The following is a 12,235-nucleotide window of genomic DNA, read 5'->3' as shown; positions in this document are numbered from 1 at the left end:
TGGTTTTGTGAGGAAAAGAGAGAGTGATGGATAGAAGGCAGGGGGGTTGGGGAAGGTCTACGTTGAACACCCTGGCTGGTAATATATGCGGCCCTATTGTGGTTAATCAATGCGGCGTGCAATAATGGGGGGTAAGGAGGGGCACAAGGCTGTAGGGGAGCTATGACGAGATGTCTTCTGCCTCATGGTGTGACCCCCTCACTAAGAAACGCACCCAAGAGCACGCAGTGTCAACCACACTTGGCTGTTACTTTTCTTGCAGAGGAGCCGGCCAGAGACACGAGCCCAAGGACAGGCAGATGTGAAGACTCAATAGTTTTGTTACACAGAGAAGAATGCTGTGATACTGGGCAAAGTTTCCTGCGCTGACAGGTTGTGGTGAAAGGCTACATGTATAAAGGCTGTCATATGCGGTGGTTGTCTGCACTCACAGGACTGTGACGTCTCTGCTAAAATGCTGCTGTGTGTGAACAAAATCTAAAGAGAGAAGGTGTTCCAGGATGGACCGAGGTGAGAACATTTTTATTTTGTGCAGAAATGACAGCATTAAGCAAATATTTGTGCTTGCCTGGTGACATACAAATCATAAAAATAAATATACCTTGCTCTAATGTGTGCACTCAAGGGGCACTGTGAGGAAAGAGGATGTTAGCTGTGTAGTTGCGTCAGGCTCTAGGTAATATACTGCACCTAACATGCACAAGTTTTTTGGTAGCAAACTAAGCAAAAGATAAGCTGTTCTTTAAAGTGAACCACAGCAGACACATTACATGTGTAATATAATTGTTATTAATAATCACTGTACAGGTATCACGCCTGCAGAATGAGTGAAAGGAAGAGTCTTCGGGCTCTCCAAGCCAATCAATTAAAAGTGATTTGCTGAATAGAGGCTGGCAAAGTGGAAGGAGCCGTTTTTTTTTTTTTTTTTTAAGGCCTCTTGCTTTGTTTCAGTTTCAGTCTTGTGAAAGCTCAGACTATGAGAACAAAACAAAAGTATTGTATCTGGCTCTATTGTATCTAAAGATGACAGAGAACAATAGGAGCCTCTGTACACACAAGGCTGAGAAAAATGTGAGAGGAGGTTTGGGTGGGGTGGGGCACTGAGTGGGAAATGACAGAGAAGGACGCATGGATGACTGGCACAAACTAATCACATTAGCTCAACACATTACAGGACAATAGGGGAGCGATCGGTGCTTATACATCATTTTAGCAAGAGGGAAATGCTTCAAACATTCAGTTCAGTCCAGCTTAATGTATTTTTATGTCAGAACAACATTTTCTACACGTCTCTCCTACAAGTAAGGATTCAAAAATAACAACTTAAACATTCACTAAAAATGCCTGAAAGCCAAAACTAGATTTATTAAACCTTTTACATGAACATTGGCTCAAATGTGCAATGTGACAGGTGTTGCTCGTATTGATGCACCCACAGATGATTATCACATGACTCGGTAGTTTCCCCTCACTGGTTTTCCATCCACAACTTTACTGTTAAACTGTGTGTATGCTATCTGCCCAGCACTGGTTCAAACAGAGAGTTACCAACTAGTTTGTGAACATTATGGAGACTTTAGAAGCAAACCTAAAAGGAGAGTTAAGGTTGGTGTTGTGCCACGGAAGCTTCCTCTAATGACCAATGACCACACCGGTATCTTTCTTTAACATTACAAAGAGCAAAAAAGGTCTGCATCTCTCACCGGAGTTCAATTTCTAATCAATTAAGCTAGTGTCAACATAAATAGGTCACTTCCTCGGACTCAAAATAAGAGAATTTCCTTTTCACCTCAATAATACAAAGCAGGGCTCCACAAATGTGACTCCATATTAATGCTTAATGTTGTCAACATATGAACTTTATAAAGTGAGAATATGTCTATTATTTCAATATTTGTATTGTCATGATTTAACAGATTTGTTATGTAAATCTAACCTATTAGATTCAAATCTAACAGCTGCCCTATGCCATATGCCATCAAATCAGAAGCAAGATTGTATCTGACAAAAATCATAGTTTTATTTTACTTTCTCCAGGTTGGATGTGACCTACTCACCCCATCTCCAGGACATGATGTCACAGGGCAGGGCAAGAATTTGGGAAGGGAGCGGGAGGCAGATGCAATGGCTTATTCTCGCCTACCTTCTCCTCCTGGCTCTACCATGCACGGGCTTCCTCCCCAACTTTTGGTCTCGAGTGTTAACGCTGTCCTGGGACTCACATACACACCAGTACATCACAGAGCAGGCCATTCTCAACGTCACCCTGGAGACCCTGAGGGGCACCAAAAAACACCAAGGGAACCATGCAGGAGAACAGGTGAGCCGATGTCTGCAGTCAGGGTAACATTAATGTAACAACAGTAAAAATAACATCTCATATCAGATATCAGGAAGTAGCGAAGTGAGCCAGCATCAGTGGCTGATATTTACACAAAGGGTTAGTAAAAGCTTTATTGTATGAAAAACTGAACGTTTTGAATGAAAACACACTTGAGTTCATTTTACATGTTGATATCTGAGCGCAGAACTAGCTCTCATTCCAAAGATGGTAAAAATCAGCCTGTGTCTCTCCCAGACAGATGGACTGGGCCGTGGCTTCTGGAGAGCTGTTGGAGAGGTGGTGAAGTCCAACGCCGCCATGGACTTCCTGAGCTCCACCAGGTCCGACCCAGTGTACCACTTTGACTCAGAGCGCGTGGACAGCGCCATGGTGATGTTACGCCAGTTCTGGGCTCAGACTCTGCTCTCAGTACGGGCCAAAGAGTACCAAAGTGCTCGTCACAGCTTGGGCCAGCTGTTTCACTCCCTGCAGGTACACAGCGACACTGTGGGATCAAGAGCACTAGAGAGGATTTTCCTCTGGAGACTTTCCTCTGGTCTTAACTTTAAGCGCGGTGTTCCTAATGGTAGTGATGCAGGATCATTCTGCGTGTTTAGTTTTTCTCCTTCTGCCATTCTGGATATTAATCTTTCAAACTTCTGTTATGCCAGGACTTCTACAGCCACAGTAACTGGGTTGAGATGGGCCAGCGTTTCATTTACCTCCACCTGCTGCAGCCGGATGAGCCTGCCGTCCCCGTGGCTGAAGGTCAGTCACATCTTCACATCAGTGAAGGCCCCCCTTATCACATCAAACAGTAATAACACTAAGTGTGTCAATTGTATGTTGTGATTAATGTCACGATAATGATTTAATTTCAGCCATATTGCCCAGCCCTAAGGGACCTTTGGGCTTTTCCAGTTTTGTATACCAAACACAATATAAGACTGGACATGGGTGTACAAAAACAAGAATTTGATTAGTAGCAGATTTTATTCTCTGCTTCTTGACAGGTACTATTTACTGTGGTGTAATCCAGACATTTTGTATCTATTTCAGTACATCATAATTATCAGGACAAAAATCAACACAGGTGAATGGTCTATTTTTCCTCTGGATGCCTGTTACTGAAAATACCATCCATTACATTTACAGTACCACAGTACTGGACATTTAAAACACATTGTATTGTTAATGTAGGCAGTCCCTCTAGCACTAATCATGTTTCATGTTACTTGTGGTGAGATGCAGCTGCATACTATATCAAAATGGTAATGGTTTACCATTGCGGTAATGGTTTTGGCCACACTAACGACAATAGTCTAATTGCTCTTCCTTTCTGTCCACAGAAGACACTCCTACCTGTATGGAGTGTTTCAGTACCACCTGTCGAGACAACCTACTGCCAAGACTGACAAACACACAGCAGGACACCCAGCTGCTCACCACCGGCTACTTCAGCACTTTCCCTCCCAAACCTCGGGGTACGTCAGTGAAACATTCTATGTGCATTTTCTATGTGGAGTGTTTTAATGGCTTTTTAATGGCTCACCCTGTAAAGCTTTAATAATATCGACTTTCCCTATTTTCAGGCAAATGCAGTCATGGAGGTATTCTGGACAGTAGCCGGTATATGGGGGCAAAAGGGGGCATCAACAAGGACAGCACCTCACCTCTCTTCTCCCCCCACCATTATCTCCACATGGAAGCTGCCACTTTGGCTACTGAGGCCACCTTAAGTGTACTGAGAGACCTCAGAGACTCTGTGGGTCACAAATCCTTCCTCAGGTAGATCTTGAATCCTCTTTTACAGGTTGTTGTTGTATTTGCCTGAGAAGAAAACACAGCAGGCCCTCCGTAATTGGTGTATATGTTGTTTTTAACAAGGGACTTGCTCAGCTGAATAACATATTACTGTATATTATTTTAAATTCTACCTCCTTCGACAGGCTCTTCAGTGTGAAGCAGGTCCCTGCATTGGTGTTTGTCATGGACACCACAGGCAGCATGTTTGAGGAGATCACTGCTGCTCGCCTCCGGGCCCACTCTATCCTCCAGAACCGGGCCTGCACCCCTGGGCAGCCCGGCACCTTTGTACTTGTGCCCTTCCATGACCCAGGTGATTCTGCGGATATTTGTAACAGTCTGACATTAAAAGAGTACTGCATCGAGCTGTAAGGATCTGTCTCTATCAACTTGAGCTAAATCCATATTGTCATTAAATCACTTTTGTCAAGTTCCCCTTTATAGACTTGCAGGTATGTTATGATTTGTGATCCAGTTGCTGTTCATTTTTACTTTAATAGTTGTTGCTTTGTTAAAAAAATTTTTGTCTGAAAAAAAAGTATGAAGTATGAAAACAAAAGAAAATGTGGAGTGTGGAGTCAGAGAGAAGTGAGTTTACCACACACCTAAATATCCAACTGAACTGTCTGTAGTCGAGTTGCATTGTGGGTTATGTAGCTGTCAGGTTTTAGCAAGGAAGATGAATGTGTGGAATAAAAAGAAAGAAAATAGCAGAATATGTGATTTTACTCTTGTTTCTTTGTACAGAATAAACGAACAAGACGCAGTGTGCTAACTACTGAGAATTAGAGGATTTTGGTATCCTTGCGCAGAGCCATGCTAGCTGTTTCCCAGTTTCCAGTCTTTATGCCAAGCTAAAGTCTGTCAAAGGTCTAATGAGTGCTGACCATCTACCATCTATCTACTGTACTCTGCAGGGGTAGGTCCAGTGTATGAGACAGATGACCCAGACCAGTTTATGCAGCGCATGGAGAACCTGATGGCGCTGGGAGGGGGAGATGAACCGGAGATGTGCCTCTCTGCCATTCAGGTATATCTGGATGCTGCTTCTTTTGTAGCACTCATGATAAAGTGATCAGGTGCGTGTCTGTGTGCGCACAGATCTACTGTATGAGAATTACAAGCACATGTGGCGACTAATTTCCCACCTTGCTGTGTGTTTTCAGCTGGCACTCACTCACAGTCCACCGCTGTCAGAAATCTTTGTGTTCACTGATGCTTCCCCTAAAGACGCCCACTTGTTTGATGCAGTGAAAGCCCTAGCTCTTGAGAAACAAAGCAAGGTAGGCTTTGGTTTTAATGTTGAAGACAATTCCTCTCTGAGAAAAGCTACATGATATCCAGTCTCTCACACATGCAGTTGTAATTTATGATAATCTCTTTTTAAATTGATCAGCAGACGGAATGACTGTGGTAATCATGTCATCTATGCACAAATCTGGTTTTTAGCTTTTTTTTTTGCATGTTTGCATATGTTTGATACTGATTACGATGCAAGCGAACTGCAATCCAATGAGATCTTCCTCTCAGCTGAATCACTGGTCAAATTATGGGCTGGTTTTCCCACAGGTGACATTTCTTCTAACTGAAGACCCAAATTACACAGCAGCGAGCAGAGCGAAGAGGAGGAGGAGGAGTAGGAGGAGAAGAAGTCGGGAACCATTGTCCCCTGATCGTTTCTCTCTCTACTCTTCCCTGTCCTCCCTGTCAGGAGGACTGACAATATTCACCACTAACTCTGACATCGACAGGGTCTCTAGCATAGTGGAGGATAACACAGCCGCGGACAAGGTATGGCAGCAAGATCCTTTACAGGTGTCACCATCTTACTATACATTACTGATGAATATATATATATATATATATATATATATATATATATATATATTGGTCACTTGAAGACAGTGGAAACAAGCTGATATAGTAACACCCCATAAACTGCTTACCAAACACTGGCCTATTTACACACCCACCAGCATTGCTGTTCATTTAGAGTCATGTTTCTGTCCACCTGATGAATGTAAGTCCAACATTCACTCTCCTTTTAGCTCTGTTGCTGGTCTCCACCAAGTCCTCATTGGCTAAATACAGTAAGGTAAACCTTTATTGATGCCAAATGGGGCATTAGCACAGCAGCACAAGAACAGAAATGAGTACAGCCAAGTAGAAAGAACAAGAATAGATAACGTGAGATAGAAACACGAAAAGAATGCAAATAAAATAGGAACTTTACAATTGCATTTGGAGACAAAGTTTTTGCTTTTCGTGCTGAGAACAGATTCCTGCTGCAGCTGCAAATGAGGTTGACGAACAACAACGGTAAAAGTTGCGGGCTATAGAACCAAAACAGTGAGATGAAAAGCATTAAACTACTCTCTAGAGCTGAGGGTACTTTGGCTATAATTATCGTTTTTATTACAGAATGCTGATTATGAATGTTGATTTATTGTTCAGGTATGCACATTGTTTCTCTGTCTTTCACAGGTCACGCTCCTCCACGTGGAAAGTGACAGAGAGTTGATGTCCTCCCATTCCTTCGGAGTTGACCATTCACTGAAAAACGTGACACTGCACGTCACTGGCATCCTGACAGAGTGTATCCTCACCAGTCCGTCAGGTAACTGCAGGACAGGATTATAAAATGATGACGGAAGCTTTATCCAGGCAGCATTTTTTTTATTTCAAGAAGCTAACGTCTGTAATCCACACTTGGTACTTATTCATATTCACATTACATTTGATAATAAGCCCAGTTGTTCATCTTGCTCTCTTTGTTAGACCAAAGCCAGTCTCTGTTGAGCGAACAAGGCCCTCTGGCAGAGGTGGAGCGCTTTGAGGGTCTGTGCCGCATTAGCCTGCTCTCTCCGATACAGCCAGGCCAGTGGAAACTCCAAGCCAAGAGTGATGGAAACCTCACATTCAATGTAATAGGTATAACATCAGCACCAAGTTAGACATTGAGTAAATCCACCAACAGACCAGAAAAGTGCACTCACTCAAGAGTGCAGATCTTCCATAACCTAAACCTATAGCCAGCTTTAACTTTAAAACATATTTATTAAGATCTTTTGCTGTTTTTTTATTACAATCTTTGGGCCTCCTGATGTGTTTGTATACACTGTAAACTGTAACTGCTGTACAGTACATTTAAGTAGTTTAAAAAAACGTTAATTCATTCAAAGATAATAGAAACGGGGACTTATTCATGTCGGATCATATATATCTTTAGTGGATTATAACATGTCAGGTTGTGAAATTAATCTCACGATGCTCTGGTTCAAAACCTGACCAAACTTTTCTGTGGATGTCTGATGATTTTAAATGAGGCCCTGTGCTCTGTGATGTCAAACTGAAGCAGTGGTTGGAAACTCACCAGCCGGTTAAGGAGCCTCTTTCACCGACCGTTCTTCAGAGAAAATTTCCTCCGATTTAGCCAGTTTTCACGTGTTGCCTCTCCAATAATGGTGATAAGTAAGGGTGGACCTGTCTCCCTCCAGTGGTCAGCATCTCTCGTCTGTGTTAAAACTGTGTGTCAAAACTTTATTTTTACTTTATCGGCTGTGGAGCCTTCTTTAGATACAGTGATCACTGAACGAGTAATGGGATTTTTACCATCTCTGTGCACCCGAACAACCTGATAAATGAGTGCAGAGCTGGGCTAAGACATGGACCACCCTCAAACAGTTCAAACCCTGAACATTTGAAACAGTTTCTGAGCTAACAGTCCATGGGAACATATATGTGCAGTCCCTTGGGAGGCTGGATCTGACAACCACATGGAGAGAGAGCTTGGGACTGGGGTGAAGATACAACAGCAGTTGTAGTCCCAAGTCTGTGGTGGGTCAGAGGTGTACGGACTACTGTGTAGGCTGCCGGGTGTAGGCTGAGGAGAGGACAGACATGCCCTCTCACCCTTTGAAACTTCCCTCTGTGACTGCAATCCACTGATCCAATTCAATTGGAGCCCCCCCCCGGAGCCAACCATGTGGTTTTGTGATGGCATTGGTTCTCTCCATTCTGAGCGCTTAGCTTCTCTTTCATGGACTATCACTCTGCCTGCTGTGTGTCATACTTATCATCCAACCCTGCAGTATGGTGGGCTTCACAGCTCGCAGCTTTCTGTCATTGTCTGTGTGTTGCTGTATTTGTAGCAGTCTCCTGTCTGTGACATTAAGATAGTCAGCCATGTACGTGCTCAGTTGCCAGTTGCTTGTCCACCATACTACAGACTGTGTGCTCTGCATGCGTAGAGCTGGGGTGTGCATTAAAGGTGACAGCCCTGCTCAGTGTGTAACTCACAACCATTTCCAGGTTTAGAAGACAACTCACAGGTTGTAATTCTTTAGAGCTAGTTGCATGCTCTGCAGGCGCATGGGAGCATTGAGGGGCTTGCGATCTGACTTCGTTGTGATATTATCTCATCCATACAGATAATAATGGACGCGCTGGCAAGCAAACACTATGCTGAGACATTCCCTTTTCTATCAGTGCATAATGTTGCCTCGTAGGTGTGAGTGTCCTTGATGCGAAAGCAATATGCTGTCCCTCCTACATCAAACAACAGCCCGTGCCTTGCTGGCTGAAGTTACTCTATACAGTGACTGGTTTTGGCACATCACAGCATTACATCATGAGCATCATTGTCACTAACAAAACAGCCCTAACTTTCTCTGAATCAGCCTTGAGACCTGTGGCTCATAAGATATGGCCATGGAAACGGTACTCAAACACTTAAAACCGAAGCCTCTTGACACTGAGGCTCAATTTGACTCGTCGTCCACTGTATTGAGCCCTTCTACCTTGAGTGCCTCTTGAATGGTACATCTCCTCTGATGTGGACCCAGACAGCAGTGGCAACTGCTGTGTATTGGCAACCTCAAAGTCCAGTCTGTATTTACTGCCCCCTACCACCCACTCTGTTGTAACATTGCACGTGGCGCCCGAGTCAAACTGCAAACTGCAAAGATTGCAGTTTGTCAAAGTTGCTTGGGTATAATCTTCATATTCTGCCTGGGAGATTTCCCAATTTGCACTGAGGTTGCCACTGAGTTTCACCGGAGTTGGCAGGGGAATGGTCATGGCCATGTCAATTCACTGGTCTACTTCTGGCACCATGTTTGGGTTTCTGTTCTTACAGAGATGAGGGAGACCATAAAATTAGGTGGTAGCAGGCTTTAGTGACACCTTGCAGAACAACTCTGCACATGACATGTTGCCAAACTGTTCCACTAATCCGTGAAATGACACATGTTGACTGTGGCTGACACAAGCAGGCTGTTCATTCTGGCTCACTTTAAACCCTGGAAACAGAATCCCATGCACCTTTTTGTGGTTATTTAATATCCACCTCTGACACCACTGAATCTGCAGTACCTCCACTACAATCCCGTAAGAAGCTACTTAAGTTTTTCTTATGTTTGTAGTCCAGTGCTTAAACTCTTCGCTTGGTCTCTCAGCTTTTCTTTTAAATTTCTATGTATGAGCACAGCCCTGCAATGTCATGCCCTTTTATGGTGATTGGCAGAGTGTTTACCTGTGGTACTTAGGAACAACTAGCACAAGCTTTCAACTTGAGGACAATGGGACTTGTCATTATAAGAACATGTTGAATCATGAATCCAGAGGTAGACTTTTCTTAGAACCTTTCTTAAGATCAAATTTAAGAAAAAAACTGTAGAAGATACAACACGGCAAACAACAGTCGATAAAATAGGTTTTTAGAAATTCGTGAAGCAACTGCCAGAGCTCATTCAGTGTACAGCAATTTGCACAAAAACTAGGCTGATTGCACACACACACACACACACACACACACACACACACACACACCAAACACCTGATCCCTTCCAGGCTTCCTCCTGGCAAACATAATAATTAAAAGTACATTAGTTATTATATAATTGCATTTGTACCGAGAAAAGAGACAAAGATTAATGTTTTGATCTGCACCCATAGGTGACAGCAGTGTAGATTTCCTGTATTACTTTGCCACTGTGACCACTGAGACACACCCAGGTCTGGCCAGAGTGGAGGGTAGTCCAGTAGCAGGTAAGGACCTGTGATTTCTTTTTTCTCAAAAAACTTAGTGATGAATGAATCTGCCATTTAGCAAAAACAGCTTTTTGCCTTATTTAAATTCCCAGGAGTCCCTGCCTTTCTGGTGCTGGCTGTGACAGGCCTGGCTTCAGATGAGGAGGCATCTTTCAGTCATGTGACGCTGCTGGGAGCTAATGGAGAGAGCCTTCAGCAGGTGAAGCTGAACTCTTCCTCCTTCCCCTCTTCACCATCATTGTTATACTCCGTGGAGGAGCTGGTGGGATGGGTGGACTCGGTTCCCAGAGCTTCCTTCTGCATACAATTGACAGGCCGAGACAGCAAAGGAAACAAGCTGGAGAGGGTTTCCACAGAGATGGTTCAGCCCACTCACGTTCAGATACAGGTAAATGTAATAGTCGTGGCTTTTCTTCATACAGTTTCCTCTCAGTGTAACCTCAAATCCGCTGAGCTTATTGTGATCGCTGCCTCTTCAGGTGTTGACTGTCCCGCGCCTCGTACCTGGCCACAGCACAATGGTGGACTTTGACATCCTGAACCACGGCCCAGCACGACTCTTCAATCTGACCGCTGATGACGACCGTGGATATCTTCTTAAGAGAGGACCTCACAGGTAGAGACAATGACTGAATCAATGAATGAACAGCAATAGTCTTATCTTGCCGTTTCATTTCTTGTACGTCCTCACTTTGAGAATAATGACTGTGATATTAGAAAAGAACATTTCATACTTCCTTAAACTTGAGTTTCTCTCCCTCAGGTTCCATGTTGCAGAACAAGGGTCTTTCCGTGGTCAGGTGGACCTCCACACTCCTGCCACAGCTCAGACAGGAGCAACTGTAACTCTTACACTCACTGTGCGTGCGCTTGATTTTCCAGACTCAAATTACGCCGTGGCCTACTTGACTGTCATCCCCCCGGTCAGTTTCAACCAGAACCTAAAAGATTATTCAACTTGTTCACTTGTCAGATTGTTAATTCATCTTAGCTGGAAAATGTTCAGTATATGGCACTGACATCACTTCCTCTTTCACTTGTAGGATCCCGACGTGTCCCCACCATCCTGCTCAGCTGCACGAGTGCAGTCCACCTGTCCTTCGATCTGCAGTGAGTCCAGCTGGAGTGTATCTCTGGTCGTATCAGACAGGGGGCGCTCAGGCCTCGCTGCCCTCCAGCTACAGAAGGGTGAAGGCATTCTGAATTTATTCCTCAGCCCCCCACCCACAGAGGACAGCCTGGGGGAGGCCCAGCACGACACTGATGAGCAACAGGCACACAGGGACAAGACAGCCAGTAGAGGCCACCACCAGCAGCAGCAGCACCATCACCACCACCACCACAAGGCCAGACTAGAGAAAGGAGAACCCCCTTTGAATGTATCAGAATGGGTACCAGACCCATCTCAGCCGCTGTGGGTGAGGTACACGTCCAGCTGCTGCTCTGCTCAGGCAGAGCTGCTGGTGTGGGACACAGCTGGAAACATGAAGCGCTGCCATCTAACATCTGGCCAACATAGGCAGCTAAGAGACAAAAGCAAAGACACCAGTGGAGCTGGACAGATTACACTCACAGGCGTCTCTTTCTTGTTGTTGCCTGTGTTGTGGTCTTCTCTGCTATAGGTATATAGGTATAGGGTATAGGTATAGGTATATAAGCGGCTTCTTCAAGTCCACATATTGAAGTGTCCTCGTGGAAGACATTAAACCCCACATGTTTGAATGTGTATGAAAGATTCCAATTTAGTTTACAATGAGGACGTAATGTAAAAGTGCTTTGGGTAGTTGAAATGATCAGAGAGGCGCTACACAAATACAGACCATGCACCATGATTAGAAATGTCTTGCAGGTCAAACTAATTCATGTGTTGATCACTGGATTCCAGCAGCCTACACAAAATGTGTTCTTTTTTAGAGGACGGGGACAAACCAAACTGATGAACAAGTGTCGTGTGAAATACGTGCACTTAATGCAAAGAAATGTGTCTTTGTTAACTGCAGATTACCTGCCTACTACTGTAATTCTGCACTGAATAGAGAATAAACCATTTTATTG

At 44.1% G+C, this 12,235-nt stretch overlaps 1 protein-coding gene across 1 annotated transcript; it reads left to right on the top strand.

Annotated features, from left to right (window-relative positions):
* Positions 1-280: 280 nt before the first annotated feature.
* Positions 281-11,812, top strand: vwa7 (von Willebrand factor A domain containing 7). Its single transcript, XM_070829448.1, has 17 exons — positions 281-510; positions 2,038-2,320; positions 2,579-2,815; positions 2,995-3,091; positions 3,673-3,807; positions 3,916-4,111; positions 4,273-4,442; positions 5,047-5,159; positions 5,296-5,412; positions 5,699-5,920; positions 6,614-6,746; positions 6,908-7,060; positions 10,085-10,177; positions 10,273-10,568; positions 10,660-10,796; positions 10,944-11,103; positions 11,224-11,812. The coding sequence occupies exons 2-17, from the start codon at positions 2,072-2,074 to the stop codon at positions 11,800-11,802; spliced, it is 3,087 nt and encodes a 1,028-aa protein (XP_070685549.1). The 5' UTR covers positions 281-510; positions 2,038-2,071; the 3' UTR covers positions 11,803-11,812.
* Positions 11,813-12,235: the final 423 nt, after the last annotated feature.

The sequence above is a fragment of the Pempheris klunzingeri genome, chromosome 4, assembly GCF_042242105.1.
Source record: "Pempheris klunzingeri isolate RE-2024b chromosome 4, fPemKlu1.hap1, whole genome shotgun sequence".
Lineage (NCBI taxonomy): Eukaryota > Metazoa > Chordata > Actinopteri > Acropomatiformes > Pempheridae > Pempheris > Pempheris klunzingeri.
Note: the sequence above shows the minus strand (reverse complement) of the source record. Positions and strands in the feature narration are given on the sequence as shown.

Coding starts and splice junctions, on each gene's coding strand:
- vwa7 (XM_070829448.1), top strand. CDS start 2,072: ATGATGTCACAGGGCAGGGCAAGAATTTGGGAAGGGAGCGGGAGGCAG. Junction 7,061..10,084: donor CCTCACATTCAATGTAATAG/GTATAACATCAG, acceptor CTGCACCCATAG/GTGACAGCAGTGTAGATTTC. Junction 11,104..11,223: donor ACTTGACTGTCATCCCCCCG/GTCAGTTTCAAC, acceptor TTTCACTTGTAG/GATCCCGACGTGTCCCCACC.